At 42.0% G+C, this 20,393-nt stretch overlaps 2 protein-coding genes across 6 annotated transcripts in view; both read left to right on the forward strand.

Moving 5' to 3' along the window:
- Positions 1–11,721, forward strand: part of LOC106564642 (EVI5-like protein) — a 38,696-nt gene extending 26,975 nt beyond the window's left edge. For both annotated transcript variants that reach the window (XM_014130810.3, XM_014130813.3), the window contains 7 exons: positions 996–1,112; positions 1,190–1,330; positions 1,682–1,843; positions 4,422–4,568; positions 4,993–5,088; positions 5,280–5,375; positions 6,713–11,721. In XM_014130810.3, coding sequence (XP_013986285.1) covers positions 996–1,112; positions 1,190–1,330; positions 1,682–1,843; positions 4,422–4,568; positions 4,993–5,088; positions 5,280–5,375; positions 6,713–7,015 — 1,062 coding nt within the window. In that variant the 3' untranslated portion in view covers positions 7,016–11,721. The remainder of the gene's footprint in view (positions 1–995; positions 1,113–1,189; positions 1,331–1,681; positions 1,844–4,421; positions 4,569–4,992; positions 5,089–5,279; positions 5,376–6,712) is intronic.
- A 344-nt stretch (positions 11,722–12,065) lies between these two features.
- On the forward strand, positions 12,066–19,482 carry LOC106564643 (uncharacterized). 4 transcript variants are annotated; one of them, XM_014130815.3, is made up of 8 exons: positions 12,066–12,439; positions 12,593–12,676; positions 12,875–12,942; positions 13,994–14,336; positions 14,550–14,710; positions 15,320–15,463; positions 16,734–16,899; positions 17,291–19,482. In XM_014130815.3, the coding sequence occupies exons 4-8, from the start codon at positions 14,063–14,065 to the stop codon at positions 17,461–17,463; spliced, it is 918 nt and encodes a 305-aa protein (XP_013986290.1). In that variant the 5' UTR covers positions 12,066–12,439; positions 12,593–12,676; positions 12,875–12,942; positions 13,994–14,062; the 3' UTR covers positions 17,464–19,482. The 4 variants fall into 4 exon arrangements, with proteins under 4 accessions (XP_013986290.1, XP_045547175.1, XP_013986291.1 ...); XM_045691219.2 differs by having other exon boundaries at positions 12,066–12,676; positions 14,082–14,336; XM_014130816.3 differs by lacking the exon at positions 12,593–12,676.
- The last annotated feature ends 911 nt before the right edge of the window (positions 19,483–20,393 follow it).

Genomic DNA, 20,393 nt, shown 5'->3' on the forward strand with positions numbered 1-20,393 from the left:
CCATGTGACGAGTTCACACGAGTTTGCACGTCTCATGGTTGTTTCCTTGACTGTCTCCTCCTCCTCCATCAGTCTTTCAACACCAGTGAACTACGTTTAGATCGACTAGAATTGGGGCCATGGAGAGAATCAGTGGTATAGGTGTGTGTGTGTGTGGTGTTGCTATGGAATTGGTGTTTCAGGTGTGGTCAGATAATGTGTTGTGCCTCCGATGACTAGCCTGGGTGTATTACCAAGCCAGAATTCACACACCCCCACCTCTCACTTCTCTCTCACATTGAAACTGAGTGGGTACTAATTCACAAAGAAAGGCCTTTATGCCATGCATACACATACAAAGATATTGGTTTGTCCCAACGTTCTCTCTCTTTCTGTCTCTTCTCTCTGAAACGCATCTAGTGAGAAACGGACATGTTATTGGTTGGTTGACCCCTTTGCCAACCCACATCCCTTCTGTCCATCCCACCACAACTATCACAGCTACACAGAGCTGTACTCCACATCTCCTTTTGGTACATCACTCATTTATCTGCTTGGGTGTACACAAAGGAGGTCAATCTACCTGGTGGATACACTGATAGACTTTGTAAGTGGTTCCCATATCCACATCAATAGAAAACCGCCATTTTAGACAGACATTCTTCTGACCCATCAATCAATCAAATGTATTTTAAAAATGCCTTTTTACATCAGCAGTCGCAAAGTGCTATGCACATACCCAGCCTAAATTCCCAAAACAGCAAGCAATCCAGATGTAGAAGCACAGTGGCTAGGAAAAACTCCCTAGAAAGGCAGGAACCTAGCAAGAAACCTAGAGAGGAACCAGGCTCCGAGGGTTGGCCAGCCCTCTTCTGACTTTGCTTGGTGGATGATCTTTATCTTCTGATGCCTTACACAGAACAGTTTGTGATTGGTTGGTATGTGTAGTGTCAGTTTGGGATTGGTCCCAGTGTGTTGTCTCAGTTTTTATAATTGGTCCATGTGTTGTGTCTCAGTACACAGAGCAGTTTGTGACCGGTCTGCAGACCCAGCTGGAGCAGTCCCGGCTGCAGGAGGCAGAGCTACTGGGAGCCCTCAAAGAGCTGCAGGACAAAGTACTGGACCTAGAGAAGGTAAGAGAACACATCTGTGTGTGTGTTTGTGGTTATATCTGTGTGTTTAATATCTTCATTGTGTGTGTATGTTCCAGAGGAGCAGCTCTCTGCCTGATGAGAACAACGTGGCCCAGCTGCAGGATGAGCTGAAGCTGGTGAAGCTCAGAGAGCTGGAGACACTGCACTCCTTCAGAGAGATGCAGGACACGGTGACCGAGCTCAACCAGCGCTGGCAGGTAAGTAACACATCACAGAAGACTGTACAGTAGGGAACTGAATGCTTCAGAAGGGGAGAGCATAGTAGAGGTGACTAGAAGAACAGTGTTTATGTGACAGTGTTGCCTCTGTCCCTCTCCTCGGCCCAACCTGGGCTAGAACCAGAGACGCTCTACACACATCGACAACAGTCACCCTCAAAGTATCGTTACCCATCGCTCCACAAAAGCCACGGCCCTTGCAGAGCAAGGGAAACAACTACTTCAAGGTCTCAGAGCGAGTGACGTCAGGGAGAGATGGATAGAGAACCGATGCCCCATGGTTGTGGCTCTCTAACCTGTTCTTCCTCTCCGTTCCTCTCTCTCATCCAGCTCCACATGTCAAAAGGTGGCGGGGGTCACTGGAAGGAATCCCCCAAGAAGAACGCCCTGAATGAGCTGCAGGACAAGCTGATGGGGATGCGTCTGAGAGAGGCCCAGGCCCAAGCTGAACTCAGGGAGGTCAAACTCCAAGCCATACAGCTGGAGAGCCAGGTCAGTGGAAGAACTTTAGCCTGATGCCAAATCTCTTTGTGCTCTATCTTTATAAAAGTGATCCATTGTGTGTTATTTCCTTAGTCTGATCCCAGGTCTGTTGAATGTAAAAATGACAATAGGAGTTGGCAAGACGGCACAAACAGTGCTGGTACCAGCATAGGGAAATGCATTGTATTGGATCACATTTCTAAAAAAGACTTTCATTAGGCCTAAATGACTAAGGGGTAACTCATACATCAAATACTATGTGGAAATGGTAGATAAATGCCAAGGACAAGTACAGGTGGGACATTATATGACATTGTGAAAGAACAATGCAGTATAAAAGTGATAAGGAAGATGCATATACTGCCTCATCTTTTCGATATATGGAAAGTACCTCGCTCAGTGTTTTAACATTCAGTTCCACACTCATGTTTCTCACCCTGATGAGTGAGATGTTTGACTTTTGTGGTGGATTATTCACAGCTCTATACAACACCATAGGCCAACACACACACACATTTTCGTTACAGTTCATCACTTTGGGCCGCAGGTTGGCATTTATTGGGATGACTCATGTACTGGAGGCAGCTCTGCAGAGTGATCACTAGCTGGCACAGCCAGAGTCATAAAAGCAGATTTTAAACCTAACCTTAAATTAAGACCAAAAAGCTTCTTTTTTTCATGAATGTTTACAATATAGCCAATTTTGACTTTGCAGCCTGCCCATCTAGTGGAAATCTCTCAGCACTGCCTCCAGGACGAGATTCATCCCAATAAACGTTAACCTGCCTTTAAGCCTTTTTCTAACTTGACAAATGTGTGCATAACTCAGTTTCACATACATAATGCATTGATGTCAACAGGTGATTTGCGTTTGTGGAAGTACAAGTTGTTAATTTCTCAAATTAGCTTTTTGCTACAAACTGTTGATTATTTAGTGTTAAAACACTTAGAGACATACAACTAATATCATATACCATACCAGTCAAAACTTTGGACACACCTACTCATTCAAGGGTTTATATTTATTTTTACTATTTTCTACATTATAGAATAATAGTGAAGACATCAAAACTATGAAATAACACATCATTTAGTAACCAAAAAAGTGTTAAACAAATCAAAATATATTTTATAGTTGAGATTCTTCAAATAGCCACCCTTTGCCTTGATGACAGCTTTGCACACTCTTGGCATTCTCTCAACCTGCTTCACCTGGAATGCTTTTACAACAATCTTGAAGGAGTTCCCACATATGCTGAGCACTTGTTGTCAGCTTTTCCTTCACTCTGCGGTCCAACTCATCCCAAACCATCTTAATTGGATGGGGTCGGGTGATTGTGGAGGCCAGGTCATCTGATGCAGCACTCATCACTCTCCTTCTTGGTCAAATAGCCCTTACACAACCTGGAGGTGTGTTTTGGGTCATTGTCCTGTTGAAAACAAATGATAGTCCCACTAAGCGTAAACCAGATGGGATGGCATATCGCTGCAGAATGCTGTGGTAGCCATGCTGGTTATGTGTGCCTTGAATTCTAAATAAATATATCAGACAGTGTCACCAGCAAAGCACCATCACACCACCTCCTCCATGCTTCATGGTGGGAACCACACACGCGGAGATCATCCATTCACCTACTCTGCGTCTCACAAAGACATGGCGGTTGGAAAATCTCAAATTTGGACTCATCAGACCAAAGGACAGATTTCCACCAGTCTAATGTCCATTGCTCATGTTTCTTCTTATTGGTGTCATTTAGTAGTGGTTTCTTTGCAGCAATTCGACCATGAAGGCCTGATTTCACGCAGTTTCCTCTGAGCAGTTGATGTTGAGATGTGTCTGTTACTTGAACTCTGTTGCAATTTCTGAGGCTTGTAACTAATGAACTTATCCTCTGCAGCAGAGGTAACTCTGTCTTCCTTTCCTGTTTGCGGTCCTCATGAGAGCCAGTTTCATCATAGCGCTTGATGGTTTTTCGATTGTATTTGAAGAAACTTTCAAATTTCTTGAAATGTTCCATATTGACTGACCATGTCTTAAAGTAATGATGGACTGTTGTTTCTCTTAGCTTATTTAAGCTGTTTTTACCATAATATGGACTTGGTCTTTTACCAAACAGGGCTATCTTCTGTGTACCACCCCTACCTTGTCACAACACAACTGATTGGCTCATAGAAAGAAATTCCAAAAATGAACTTTTAACAAGGCACACCTTTTAATTGAAATGCCTTCCAGGTGATTACCTCATGACGCTGGTTGAGAGAATACCAAGAGTTTTCAAAGCTGTCATCAAGTCAAAGGGTGGCTACTTTGAACAATCTCAAATATAAAATATATTTTGATTTGTTTAACACTTTTGGTTACTACGTGATTCCATATGTGTTATTTCATAGTTTTGATGTCTTCACTATTATTCTACAATGTAGAAAATAGTAAACATAAATAAAAACCCTTGAATGAGTAGGTGTCCAAAAGTTTGACTTGTACTGTACATGACATTTAAAGACTTGTAATTTAGCAGACGCTAATCCAGTGACTAATTACGCTTTCAGCCTTCTGACACTGTCCCCACTCTCTCTTCACCTTCAGAACCAGATTCACAGCAAGCTGATTGGGCGCCATGAGGTGGAGAGCGCCGTCATGCAGGAGAGGCTGCAGCAGCTGGCGGGCCAGAACAAGGGGCTGCAGGCCCAGCTCACCGAGATGAAGAGGAAACAGGCCGAGCTCGACTGCAAGGTGGGGGAGAGGTGGAGGGAAGGGGGAGGATGGAGGGTAGCCAATGGTAGCGTTGAAATGTGTGGATTAAGTGGGCTGCAAGTTAAGACAGGGGAGGGAGAGTGGGGATGAAGGCGCAGAAAGAAAGAGGGATGGAGAATGGAAGCGGGAGGAGAGGGGGAGTAGTGAAGGTATATGGAGGAAGGTAGTGGAATAAGTGGACTGACTGCCAGGTGAGAGAGGAGATGAGGGTGAGAGAGGAGATGGAGAGGGTGGGGGAAATGGAAGCAGCCTAGGGTGAGTGGGCTTTGTGTGTGAGCCTGCAATCTAAACAGATGCCATTGCACAACTAGATGGACTAGTGGCTTTCAGTCAGGCTTTGCGCCAGAGGTGATTTGTCTCTCGTGTCTTTCCTCTTCTACCACTCTCTTCCCTCTCTCTGTAGAGTAAAGAGGAGGTGATGGCGCTGCGCTTGCGGGAGGCTGACAGCATGGCTTCCATGGCTGAGCTCAGACAGAAGATAGCTGAGCTGGAGATACAGGTGGGATGTTTGTACACAGATCTGAACTTGACTTCCATATTGAATGCATGTTATTGTCAAGTGTGTTTATATTTCTTCTGGGTGGTATGTGTGTATTGGAGAGCTCGTCTTCCCTGCTTCTTTGGCGTTGACTGTACGTATGTGGGCGAGTATGTGAGTGTGTGTCTCATTCCCCTATCCCTGTCCTACAGAAGGAGGAGGGTCTGATCCAGGGCCAGCTGAACCACTCTGACTCCAGGCAGTATATCACCCAGCTTCGAGACCAGATCGGAGAGCTCAAGAATGAGGTCACACACATTTAACAGTCATTTAGCAGACGCTCTTATCCAGAGCAACTTACAGTAGTGAGTTTGTACTTTTTGTGGTACTGGTCCCCCGTGGGAATGGAACCCACAACCCTGGTGTTGCAAGCGCTATGCTCTACCAACAGAGAGAGACAGACAGACACACACACAGTAAAAGCCCTCGTGCCTGGGGTTAGTTTAGCCTTTGAAACCCATCTACATGAGAATCAGATCCCCCTCATGCTTTTTGTATTTCTCTGAAATGATAGATGTTGGCCGCCACATGAAGCATGACATACTAGATTCACTACTCTGGCCTTCCTCTGTATGACATTTCCAACCACATAGAACAGATGTACCCCCCCCCCACCCCTTAAAAACCCCAGACCTCAGAAAGAGAGCAACGAGTGCGTGTGAGAACGAGACAACACTGATTCTCACATGCTTAAAAACACACACACACTAACATAGCTGAACCACGTAATATACACTTGCTCATTCAGAGAGCGGCTGTGCGTGAGAAGGATGTGTCGGAGGAGGGAGTGATGGGACTGCCTTGCCCTTTTCTGTTCACTAGTTCTTAGAGTGCATACTGTTGGTAGTATTCGTCATATGGAGCCTTTATGTGAAGAGTACCGAAACACTCGTGACAAAGTCGAGATTAGCAAGCAGTCATTTTCCGGTCTCAAATCTCAGGCATCTATTTTGCAAATGAATTCATGTTTTGGTGTTGGACCCGTATCATAAGTAGAATTAGCATATATGTTTTTTTTTTGTAACTGTCGGAAGTTATGATTATAAAGTGTTTGTCATACCAATGACTTTTGAATATTCTGATTTGTCCCAGAACAATATGATCCACTTCAACATAGTACAGTATTGATACACTTCGAGAAGGGCTGATCTAGAATCAGACCAGTATAGTGTACATGATTGAACTCTTTTGTGTAAACCGAGACAGAAGAGGAAGAGGTGGGCGAGTGCCTAGTTATAGTGTTCCTATTGGTTAACCACTACCCTCCCCCTCCTACCAGCCTAACTCAGTACAAATCTCAGAGTTTTCTGTAAGTACTGAATCAGTGTTGTATCTACACATACACACACACACACTCACGCAGACACACACAGGCACATCAGACTGGATTTAACCTTGTCACTTCAGGCTAGACCACCATACCTGGTTGCTATAGAAATGGGTCACTTTCCAACCAGTGTACACACTCTTCTCATCAACATACAGCATCAAAAGCCTTTCTTTATGATATCAGTAATATCCCTAGATGATTGTGACAATAATCTACGGGGTATGAATGTCTTATCCTTATTTCTTTCTCTTTTAGATCAGGCAGCTCCGCGGGCAGCGCTCCAAGTTCGCCCCTAGTTCCCGGGGCAGGGGCTACCCGGATCTGTGTCTAGCTAGTCCCTCGTCGGCTGGAGGCGACTACCTGAGCTCGGATGAGGACCTTCTCCCCAGCCCCATCCCCCCTAACGCCATCTACCCCGCCCTGCCCCACCCCTCGGCCAGGCTGGACAGCGAGGGCAGCACCGACAGCGAAGCAGAGGCCCACCCGGACCACCCCCACCATGGCCCCTCGCAGCAGCTCTACACTAGCATGGTGTGTGCTGAGGTCCTGGACAACTGAGCCATGGAGGTCCCTGGAACTCCCTGACCTAGACTACTAAAGATACTGTACTCAGTATCTCTTTAGTATTAGAGATGCTGTACTCGCCCCAACTTTACTGTACTACTGTTCTCACCCTAAACTACTGTAACCTGTAACGGACAACCTCCCCTCCTCCTTCTTCGTGTTGGTGCCATGGTCTCTCCTCTTTTTGTCATTCTCTTCTCTCCATTTCCCCCTTTTACTTCTCTCTTCACTCCTATCTCTCTTCACTTATCCCTCTCTTTATCTCTCAATCTCTTTCTCCTCTACATTCTCCCAGACCCTGTATTCCCTATGGGGGTAGAGTTAATTCCAATCCTATTCCCCTGTCCTGTCCTGTCCTGTCCTGTCCTTGGCATTAGTTTCCACACTGCACTCCGGACCTAAGTGAAGAACAGATAACTTCCGTATGCTCGCTCACTGTGCAGCGAGCATATCCTATCCGCACAGAAAGCCGAGAAAATAAAAGGGATTGAAAATGGACAAAAAAATTGCTTTCAACTTTACTCCAACCATACCACACAGCAGTGACTATGAGATGCATAGGACATCGCTTTGATGAAATGATTCCCCTCAAGTTTGGAAGGACTTCAATATGGACTTGGGCTCGGTAAAAGAGGATATGGATGGATGACTTGTTGGGCTTGACCGTGCTCGTACTGTCCCATGGGCGAGATGGGGAACATACTGTCTCCCTCCATCTCTTTCCTCCTCCTTTTCTCTCTCTCTCTCTGGCTCTCTTTCTGTCATTCCATCATTCCAAGAAGACCCATTGGCCGCCTTCGCACTGCCTGTTAAAATTAGAAACAACCATCCACTGTAACCTCACAATGCACACTTCAAAAAAAATGAGAGCGAGAGGGAAGGAAGTAAGGATAGAGGTAGGAAAAGAGGAGTATGCCATGGACTTGTACACATCAATATCATAGGGATGTTACTAGATGACATCACATGCATAGATTAATATTAACAATTTACCTTACTGAAATATGTTTGTTGTGTGTCTCAATGACTTGCAAGCGAATTACGATGGCTAATGTCAACAACAACAACAACAAATCTCAACGTTGCCAAATCTTAGGTAATTTTTCTGCTCTTATTTATGTTATTTATTTTCATATTTTTTATATATATCTATATAAATATATAGATACCAACGGCGGCCAAACTTTATATATACGTTGAGTTCCCTCGGTCTTTTGTGCCAACTTGAATCCTGAGGCTGAGGTGTCAACAGACGGCGTCCTTGACGATTCATGTCAGAGAGACAGAACAAATGCGCTGCTATGATTTTCCTTTTTTCTCCCAGTCTTCTTCTATGTTATGTTCTATCTGCTCGACATACAGTTGAACTTTACACCCCTTAGGAATCAGTTGTGTGTGTGTGCGAAAACTACTGTGAAGAAATTGTTGAATGGTTATGGCTATGCTTCATAATGATGTCTCTACCTATGACTTATGAAATACCCACACATAAACAACTCCTTTATAATCTATTTGAAATGTGTTAAGGCATTTTTAAACCCTAAGAGCAGGTATCAACCCACAAGTGTTTATAAGAGGAGAGCAATGGCTCAGTCAATCATTCATTTTGTCTAATGGTGAGGCTGGAGTTTACTAGTTTGGGACTGTTTGGCATGTGTACGTCTAAATGCTGTGTGAGTGACGTGAGGGGGTTAATTTGAAGTTACCAAAAAAAAAAGAGAATTTGTTGAAATTGACCAATCAGAGGCAAAAAAAATCTAATTTACCAGCTACAAGTGTACTCATCAGATCATCATAAATATCATTATCAAGTTGGTCCAGGGTCATCACTCTGTTTATGTCTCTGTTCTGTTCTCTGTTGTTCTTGTCTCAGTCATGGTGCTGTATGATGAATTATCAATACCTCTCCTTCCAGAACAGCCAACTGTGACATCACTTCCTTTTTCTACTGGCTGTTACCAATAGGATTTAGGGATGGATGGAAACATTCAGTTGTGAACGTGTTGACTGAAAATGTCTGACTATCTGATGCATGCTGTTACTACAGCTTCAGATGGCTAAAATGCACAGGTTAACAGACTGGGAGCAGTATTTTGCTTAGTATATACCTCATTGGCTAACTATGTGGCATATCATCCCAACTGTCTTGAATATATGACAAATGCTTGTTAGAATTAGCTTTAGCTCAGTCATTAGGAGTGGGGAGACTAATGCATCGGCTTGGTGTCATGTTTCCAAACCTTTCAAAATGTTCTGTGTTTATATCAATGGGACAGAGTTGATCATGGGAATCGATGATAGCCATCTGGAAAGAAGCTCCATGTGGTTGCTTTCCCAATGTCAAGGGGGAAAGGGTTCCATACAAACTCTATATAGATGGAAGGAGCATTGTCTTACTTCTGTGGCAGACACTTCACATATCACATTTATATATTCTTACAACAGTGGATGCAAAACGTATAATTCAATAATATTCCATATGACAACCTGAACTAAAGTATTCAAATAAATATATCACAAGAATAATTGAGTTGATTTGCTGATGCAGACTGCAGAGGATGTGTAGTAGTAATATTCAATAGGGTGATATACGATTCTGGATATACGATCCTAAGATTCTAGATATAGATTCCAGATCTCCTCTTGACTTAACGCAGTGAGTGCTGTTCTGGGAATATGGGAAGGGATGCTTGGAGTGGTTAGTGTAGCAAGCTAAGGCCCTGTCTCATGTCAGTATTAGTGAGCACTTGTAAGGTTTCTTGGTAGTATTGAGGTACTGTATAATGCTATGCCACCAAGCCTATGCATCCCAACTTTGTATCATGTTTTCTTGTGTTCAAATTATGCCACGTACTCAGATTTGGTGTGTGCCTGGCTTTTGTCGCACAGTGATGCTGAATGAAGGGGGAACCTGTCACCAACTGCCAAGGAAATAAGGGAGCTCCTCTAATGGGGTTCCGCTGCCATGTAGCCCATCTTTCTCTCACTCAAGTATTACAAATAACCACCTTTTTAGAGGTTAAACCAGTGCAGCAGCTGAAATCACTGTTGTCTGGTGTAACATCCTGGACCAGTCAGTTACGGCATTACTTTAGCAATGGGAGGGAGTTCGGATGCCATGTGTTGCCAACCTGTGGTAGAGTATAGTCTTGGTCAGTGATGGAAAAAGTCCTTGAGTCATACCTGAGTAAAAGTGAAGATGCCTTTTAATAGACAATTACTCAAATAAAAGTGAGTCACCCAGTAAAATACTACTTGAGTAAAAGTATTTGGTTTTAAATATACATCCGTATCAAAAGTAAAAGTATTAATCATTTCAAATTCCCTACATTAAGCAAACCAGACGGCACCATTTTCTTGCCTTTTTTTATTTACGGTTATTAAGGGGCATACCGACACTCAGACATACTTTACAAACGAAGCATTTGTGTTTAGTGAGTCCGCCAGATCAGAGGCAGTAGGGATGACCAGGGATGTTCTCTAGATAAGTGTTAATTTGACAATTTTCCTGTCCTGCTAAGCATTCAAAATGTAACGAGTACTTTTGCGTTTCAGATAAAATGTATGGAGTAAAAAGTACATTTATTTTCTGTAACTTTTACACCACTATATTCCAAAAGTTGTCAAAAATATAAATAGTAAAGTACAGATACCAAAAACTACTAAAGTAGTACTTCAAAATATTTTTTACTTAAGTACTTTACTCCACTATTAGACACTACTCGACAGTGTCTAATTTACACAAAGTCTTGTGTACTCGCTCCACACTCGCATAACACCAGGGTGTATAACAACCCTGCATAATACAAATACTATACTGCTGTTCAGAGATGGTGCTCGGATGCGGAGTTCCCCAGTATCCCAACTACAACTGGTATAACTGTGACTAAAATACTTTTTGATACACATGAAGATGCCCTCTGATTCAGTATTTGTCATCCATGTAGTTTTATGATTAGCGTTGGTATGGCTATTCTTTGATCTGAACTAAGATCATGTTTAAAATCTTAGGGTGTGGTGAATGGTAGGGTTCCATGTTTAAATCTATATAGTGCCATAATGTAGGTAGATTTATACATAGTATATCAAATGCAATTTTCATAGACAGTTCAGCATTTTCACTGTGGTTTAGGGTGGTGTTCATCAAAAATATCTCAAAGGTCAAGGCCACTGTTGAGCTAGGACTGAAGGATCCCCAATATGTTTAAGATTTATTTATATATATATAACCATGTTAGACTGAAACTGGAACACTATATATGCCGTTGTCTGTGTCTCAAAGAAGAAAGAAACAAAACATGGAGACTCCCCCTTATGGACAGTGTCCTCATGCATACCCTGGGTTGTATTCATTAGGGCACACAATGTAAAATATTTTAAAACGTTCTGCAAACAGAAAAAACAAATTTGTGTTTCTTATTGGACAAGTCCATGAAGTATCTCCTGATTTCAGTCACTTTTCTTCCATTTGGTGCCTCAAACACAACCCCGGTGTAGGACTTCTCTCATGTATGTAACAGCAGGTCGGTATCCACTTTACTCCCTCCAACCTTGTTCACTCTCTCTTGCAATTCTACCAATGTGTTGTCAAGTATATTAATGACAGTAATAAAGATGATATTAATGACAATATTATAAAAACATTTCAGTGTTCTGTACTTGATGATTGATATGAAATAAACATTGACACTACACATTCACAGATGCCATGACGAGGTGGTACGGTTGTTGTTGTGTTGATTGTCTGCACCCCTGTCTTCATTTGGATATAAAATCCATTGTAATCTTCCATTGAACCCGTTATCCTCTTTGGCTCTCTGTCCCTCTTATCTTTCTCTCCCGTTCTGCTCATCACAACATTGGGTTACCAGTTAATTTCGGTTTGGGCTTTCCGTCTCCATCGCTCTCTGCTCTAACTTCCATTTTGAAACCCCCTCCTGTCTCAACACTTGTGTGTGTCGACACTTTGCCGCACATTACTCAAGTGACCCCACCATCCTCTCATTTGGTTTCTTATTACTTGGTATTCTCTTGCCTCACTTCCACACATCTTCCTGTTTTGTGATCGTGTGAATCATTTTGATAAAACAATGAAGTAGACGGATATTAGAGATTTGTATACCAACCTCAAGTCGAAGAGGACATTTGGTCATTTGAAAGTGAAGAGATTAGAGTACATCTAGACTTGTTTGGTGCTATATACTGTAGCAAAGCAGCGATGAGTGGGTTTTTAGTGCAGCAGAAAGACCTGTTGCTCAGCAGTGGAGTCTGTCTGGTCTTTCTGAGGAAGCTCTGTGGTTGAGGTGGCTGCTGCTGAGTGGAGCGGTGCTACAGACACGCTCTTCCCCATCACTTTCATTGGGCTTCACTGAACTGAACACTACATCTCAGTGGCTGAATACAGCCTAGAACTTAAACGTGAGCATATAGATAGATTTTTACTGTAATGATACATGATTTGAGCTTCCTGTTCAATTTTCATTAGTTTATTACATAGTTGGAGATTCAGGAGTAAAGTTTACATTTTGGCATATCATATTTTGATATTCATTTTTGTTTGAATTAATTTAGAATTTGAGCCTGAATGTATTTGTTCAGCCTATTTGCTTGATGTGAAAGGTTGACATTTGTATGCCTTTTAAAGAACCTTATCTGGTAAGTTTGTATGAAACACTTCTTTGTAGTGAGATTTTCACATTTTCCATTCTTGCCGTAATGGCATAAATTACTTCTTGCAGTCTTCAATTCCATCCTGCAATTAAGATTAGGAGCATATTTTTGCTTTGTGCTTTTAGGAAATGATCATGTACACTATCACCATCTTTTAAAATCAAAGCTCTGTCATCTCACCAGGTGACTTGACTGAAGACATCATCTTCAAGAGGGCTAGCTGCAGAGATTTGTCATTCCTCTTTTATTAGGTGAGTTTCTCTGCATTTACTGTACCAAATGAATTCAGCCAATGTGTTCAATCTAATCATTTACCTCCACGGGTGTATCTGCATCATACTTAGTTATGCTGTTTCAAATGTCACCCTGTATCTGCAAAATGACACAGTAGAAAGAGTTCCGTGTTTTATTTCCTGATCCATTGGCCCTTGGGCAAAATATATGAACTATTCTGCTTAGTAACATAGAATACTTCAAATGAGAAATGTTTTATATCTGAAGCTTTTCACCAGTATGAATCCAGCAGAGGAAAAATAAATCAAGCCTTTTTGCCCCTAGTCTTCTATCATGTTATGTCTTCAATACTCTACCATTTGCCACCTGTAAGGCTGTGCAACCAGAGGGGAGAGAGCTCACAGGGTGAGTCGGGATAATACATAACGGTCTGCTGTGTTTGGTTGAATTTGGGTGGTAGCTGCTGTAGAATGGTTTTAAAACACTGGGTGCTAGTGTATGTTGCCACAGTTTATGCAGCAATCCAACCAAGCTCAAGAGTAATGAGCACGTGCAATGACTTGGCTGAGGCGATCTGTCTAGAGATGTCTGTAAATTATACATAACACACATGTAATGCCAAATAAATGACCTCCTTTATGAATAGATACAGTAGGAAAAGCTCTGCTGGGAAAATACTATATTTCCATTCAGTATATTTGAACTGATTTCATTATGGAGCTCGTTTTTATGGTTTCAAAATGTTGTCTTCATAATTTTAGTGTCAGCAAAACCCACAGTACTGTTACTTTCGGAGTGGTTGTGTGACCAGGGCCTGTACTTAGAAAACCTTTCCGATTAGGTGTGCTGATCTCGGATCAGGTCCCCCTTGTTGCTGTTATCCTATTCATAATTATCTGAAAGTTAAAACTGATCTTAGATCAGCACTCATACTCTGAGAAGCTTTATGAATACGGCAGTGTAGTATGTGACTGTGTTAGTCAAAGCACTGCTGCCACCTGCTGTATGTTGTTTGATATGAATAACACCTGGACTATTCTGTCAATTTTCATGTATTCCATATTGCAGGGCCTTCTACTTCCATTAGACTGAGTCTACAAAACCCTCTGTGCTCCTGCTGCTTCTCGCTTCCCCACCATGCCTCGTTCTTTCCTAGTGAGGAGGGGGGGCTCTCCCCCTCTGCGCCACAAAGCAGGTAGCCCCTGCTTGGGCACGACCCTGGTGCCAGTAGGTCCCTCAGAAACAGACAAGAGGCAGGGGGGTACCTTTCAGGGACAGCCGTCACCTAAGAGTGCAGTGTCTCTAGTGATGCACAATGAGGCCTACCCACCACAGCCCTCTCCACCTCCAGCCCTCCACCCTGCCTCACATAGTCCCCCTTTCCTTCACCCCACCAGTCCCATGTCTTCAGGTAGGTGTTGAGCACTAGGCTCAGCTAACACAAGCTCATGTACATCTGCCAATTTTGTGTATTATTGTTCTCTCATAATCATTCATTCTTATACAATTTTCATTAAAGTTAAGACTGAAACAGAAATGTGTTTAAAACCTAGAGATCAGTGATTGCTTGTAAGAAGGGGCTATTAATGTAACTTATCAACCTCCTGCTATTCTCCATCTTAAGATGGTAGAGCTGCGCTGCACCACCACTCTTCCTCCCAGTTGAACCCTGGCAGCCCTGCTGAGGAGGTGGGCTCTCCCCTCCTGGGAGAGACCCGACACAGAGACTGTCCCCAGATCAGTGACCACAGGGCCACTGGGACTGAATGTCCACTGTTTGGAAAGGTTAGTGGATGATCCCAAATCAGTTTTGTTATTCTAACTCTCTGACAAGTCGTCATTGCAAATAATAATCTGTTCTTAATTGATTTACCTGTATAAATAAAGGTGAATTATTATTCCCTGTAGCTCAGTTGGTAGAGCATGGTGTTTGCAACGCCAGGGTTGTGGGTTCGATTCCCACGGGGGGCCAGCACAATTTTTATTTAATTTTTTAAAATGTATGAAATGTATGCATTCACTACTGTAAGTCGCTCTGGATAAGAGCGTCTGCTAAATGACTAAAATGTCAAATTAAACGTCAACCCTCCTCTCCATCAAAAAGGTTTTTTGATATTAGTGATACGAGAAAGCTATGTTTGCTTCCATCATGGATAGTGAACAATTCTGACTCATTGGAATACCACTGAGGTGATTGGTTAATAAGAAGGCTGTGTGTAGGTCTATCCAAAGGTCAAAGTGCAGCAACTGAAGTCTGACGTGCTTTAACTCTCTATTCTGTTTCTGACTGGAAGACCAGTGTGAGGATTAAATCAAGATAAGAGGTCTATTGTATTTACTGCACTGCTCTCCACTTTAATGCAAATGACATTAAAGTGTTTATTTCCTTTTCAGAGTTTCTTTTCTTTCTCCAGTCTGGAGTCCCACGTCCACAAGTCCCATGTTGGCAGACACAAGCAGTCATCATCAGCACACAACAAGACTAACAGTCAGCCGTATGGCTATAGGCCAGACCTGGGTTTGAGCTACAGGGTCAAGGTAGGAATAACACACCTCATAACGCCAAATAAGGTCTGTTGCCTGCCACATTACATGTATAATGAAGGGTTTTAAAGCAGGTCTGGGGTCAGGTCTATTATAATCAGATCACATTGTGACGTCAAGATGTGGGACATAAGTTCCATCCCACCTGAAAAGGCTGATATTGCAGGCATTTTTTTCATACAGCTGTTGCAGAAAAAGGGCATTATCATAATTTCACAATTTCAGAATGTTATTTCGACCTCATAGTATGGAAATATCATTAAAAACTGGAAATCAAGTTATTAACTGCACTGTTCTACTAATGTATATGGAATTGTTTTAAGGTCATAGCAAGGATCATTTAGCTATTTGATTTTGAATTTTAAGACTCCTTGAAGTATCAAAAAAAGATCTAAAAAAATAAATAATCCTTAATAATTTTGTCCTTACTGTTATTAGCCCATAAAAACACATTAAATAACAGATTCACTACATGGAACAACAGATACTCCTTCAAAAAAGATCAAAAGGAAGTTAGTTCTGAAGTGTCTCTCCTATATGTGAGAGATTTAAGAAAGATCAGGGAACACATACATACATACATATAAATATATATTTCCATGTATTTAACTCCATATTTTGTGCATTAAATAGTCTCCATATATAATTCCATACATTTTTTCAGCTGGTACCAGGGGACCTTCAGACGAGTCTTGTGAGCGTCCTAGAGCAAAACATGTATATGTTCGTGAGAGTCTCATCTTTCCATAGAGGGGTCAAAATAGTTTGTAGGACATTCGGAACACTACAGATGATTTTGTGCGAAGACCGATTTTCAAGATGTCTCCTGGTCTGACAGACACCACTCTAGCTCTGTCACCTTTCACCTCAGATGTGAAAGTGCGACATAGGCGGATGCGGTGGATTGAGACACATCCAATGCAAAAACAACATCTCTCTATCTTTAAACTGGGGGATTTTTTAATGCTAATTAGATCAACATTAGGGAGTTTTAAGAGTTTGATGCTAGTTATAAACTATACTGCTCAAAAAAATAAAGGGAACACTAAAATAACACATCCTAGATCTGAATGAATGAAATAATCTTATTAAATACTTTTTTCTTTACATAGTTGGGGGTCAAAAAGTATATACAGGAAAAAACACTACAGTAGACCCTATACATGACCCTATATGGCCTATATTATATGGCCTATATTATATGGCCTGTTTTTGTTTGGTGTAAAATATATGGCCATATATGCTTTGTTCTCATGTGTTTCAGGACCGTACGTATGGCTGTAAGGTGTGTGGGAAAGTGTTCAAGCGCTCCTCTACCCTGTCCACTCACCTGCTAATCCACTCTGACACGCGCCCCTACCCCTGTCAATACTGTGGCAAAAGATTTCACCAGAAATCTGATATGAAAAAACACACCTTCATTCACACAGGTGAGTCAATATGTATTCTACAGAAATAGGGATCTTGTCTTTGTCACAGTCACGTTAGAAACATATTAACTATTTTAAATATATAAAAGAAGCTATGAGAGTGGTAGGGGCATGTGGTGCCTGTTACAAATGTAGTGAATACACGCCAGAGTCCGGCGGGAAGTGATTTGGCCTTTAAAATAAGTAAATATAACAGCCATGTCCCGACCACTCTCATTGATTTGGATTAAGTTAGCTGAAGTTTGTAGTGACTGTTTAATTAAAGAGAACCCAACCATGCATTACAGTTTTTCCTGGCTCACTTTCAGGGTGAGGAACCATCTAACATTCAGTTATAAAAGAGTGAACTTCCCCTTTAATACTGTATGTCCCCTCTGCCCTCCTATCCCAGGTGAGAAGCCTCATGTGTGCCAGGTGTGTGGCAAAGCCTTCAGCCAGAGCTCCAACCTCATCACCCACAGTCGTCAGCACAGTCGCAACCAGCCCTACCGCTGCCTCTATGGCTTCCAGTGCAAACAAGGACCTGAGACAAAACCAGGAGAACCACCGTACATAGACCTTTAGGCCAAGACCCTGGCTAAGAACTGATCTGAGCTCAGTTTTCACAATCAGGAGAACCACTGTACATAGATAGCAACTCAAACACCCTCACATGGTCATAGCTGACCCCAGATAATGTTTTCATTATAAGGGGCACCACTGCACAAGCAAACCAGAAGCTGGGGATGGATGGAAGAAGGGATGGATGCTCCACAAAAAATTCTAACAAACATTTACAGTTGAAGTCGGAACTTTACATGCACCTAGGTTGGATTCATTACAACTCGTTTTTCAACCACTCCACAAATGTATTGTTAACAAACTATAGTTTTGTCGGTTCGGACATCTACTTTGTGCATGACACAAGTAATTTGTCCAACAATTGTTAACAGACAGATTATTTCACATTGAATTCACTGTATCACAATTCCAGTGGGTCAGAAGTTTACATACACTAAGTTACCAGTGCCTTTAAACAGCTTGGAAAATTCCAGAAAATTATGTCATGGCTTTCTTTAGAAGCTTCTGATAGGCTAATTGACATCATTTTGAGTCAATTGGAGGTGTACCTGTGGATGTATTTCAAGGCCTACCTTCAAACCCATTGCCTCTTTCCTTGACATCATGGGAAAATCAAAAGAAATCAGCCAAGACCTCCACAAGTCTGGTTCATCCTTGGGAGCAATTTCCAAACGCCTGAAGGTACCACATTCATCTGTACAAACAATAGTACGCAAGTATAAACACCATGGGACCACGCAGCCATCCTACTGCTCAGGAAGGAGACGCGTTCTGTCTCCTAGAGATGACCGTACTTTGAACATGCAAATCAATCCCAGAACAACAGCAAAGGATCTTGTGAAGATGCTGGAGGAAACAGGTACAAAAGTATCTATAGCCACAGTAAAACGAGTCCTATATCGACATAACCTGAAAGGCCGCTCAGCAAGGAAGAAGCCACTGCTCCAAAACCGCCATAAAAAGCCAGACTACTGTTGGCAACTGCACATGGGGACAAAGATCGTACTTTTTGGAGAAATGTCCTCTGGTCTGATGAAACAAAAATAGAACTGTTTGGCCATAATGACCGTCGTTATGTTTGGAGGAAAAAGGGGGAGGCTTGCAAGCCGAAGAACACCATCCCAACCGTGAATCACGGGGGTGGCAGCATCATGTTGTGAGGGTGCTTTGCTGCAGGAGGGACTGATGCACTTCACAAAATAGATGGCATCATGAGGCAGGAAAATTATGTGGATATATTGAAGCAACATCTCAAGACATCACAAAGCCCTGACCTCAATCCTATAGAAAGTTTGTGGGCAGAACTGAAAAAGCGTGTGCGAGCAAGGAGCCCTACAAACATGACTCAGTTAGTTACATCAGCTCTCTCAGGAGGAATGAGCCAAAATTCAACCAAATTATTGTGGGAAGCTTGTGGAAGGCTACCCGAAATGTTTGACCCAAGTTAAACAATTTAAAGGCAATGCTACCAAATACTAATTGAGTATGTAAACTTCTGACCCACTGGGAATGTGATGAAAGAAAAAAAAAAGCTGAAATAAATCATTCTCTCTACTATTATTCTGACATTTCACATTCTTAAAATAAAGTGGTGATCCTAACTGACTTAAGACAGGGAATTTTTACTAGGATTAAATGTCAGGAATTGTGAAAAACTGAGTTTAAATGTATTTGGCTAAGGTGCATGTAAACTTCCAACTTCAACTGTACCTTGACTGTAGTTGAATCCCAACTGTATATTTTGCCTACATATATATTTCAGTTTTTTCAGTGTCATCATAGAGTCATATCTGAAAATATGTTGAAAACACCTTTGAACTTTATTCCAAAGTATCGCTTTCTTAAGTGTGTGCATTAATCTTTGTTATCCACTTTCAGATTTGGATAACAACAAGATATTATTGTTATGAATGATCATTGTTTTTTTTCTAAGTGATCAAACTCCCTTGCTTTTTAATGATTTACCTCTCGGGGAGGTTGGTTAAAGGTATGTCACTTTGAAATAAAAGAAGTTAAACCATGTGCAACGCCCACGTAGGTTATCTGGAATTCTCTGGAAATGAATCATTATATTCATTCTCTTTAATTCTCTGGAACGGAAACATTTACCTGGATTTAAATACCTGTGATGGGCTGAGAAAGCCCCCTCTCTCTCTCTGTCAGCGCTACCCTATAAAAGCACAGCCATCTCTTCACTTCACTAAAACACCTGATCCCTTCAACCCCTCCACTGCACCACCAAGGAAGAACACACAGACACAGGTAAATACATCATTTAGAAAACATGCTTTAGGTTTTAAATCACAATTGGCCTCATTGTGACTTCATCCCCAGGCTTAATGGCTACAGAGAGAGAGCCAGCTGGGGTCAAGATTAGCCTCATGGTGACATACCTGAGCAGGGATGACTGAGGGACCTTACAGTTATGTTGTGTGTATGGGGTACATCACAGCGATGGATCAGTCATTCAAAAATCATGTTAACCACTGTCTTCGCACACAGAGCGAATCAATGCAATTTATTATTCGATTTGAAGTTTGTTTTGTCCTGAACTAATTTAAGCTTGCCAAAACAAAGGGGGGTGAATACTTATTATAGGCCTCTGTATATAGTGTAACATCCTTATGGTGGTACTGTTTACAGTTGTCTACTATTTTAACTCACATTCAATAAATGAATTGGAATGGGAATTTTCAAATCAATTCTGATTTGACACACACCCTGGTCTCGTTTCAAGACTTAAAAACTGTTTTTAAAGAACAGTTTCAATCAGTATACAGGTCAAGACGTCACCCTCTTTCTCTGTCCCTCTCCATCGTAGCAACAATGGGTTAGGGAAAGAGTACTCTAGCTTCAGGCACAGACAGCCATGACGACAGCCATGACGACAGCCATGACGACAGCCATGACGACAGCCATGACGACAGCCATGA

The sequence above is a fragment of the Salmo salar genome, chromosome 12 (assembly GCF_965601325.2).
Source record: "Salmo salar chromosome 12, fSalSal1, whole genome shotgun sequence".
Taxonomy (NCBI): Eukaryota; Metazoa; Chordata; class Actinopteri; order Salmoniformes; family Salmonidae; genus Salmo; species Salmo salar.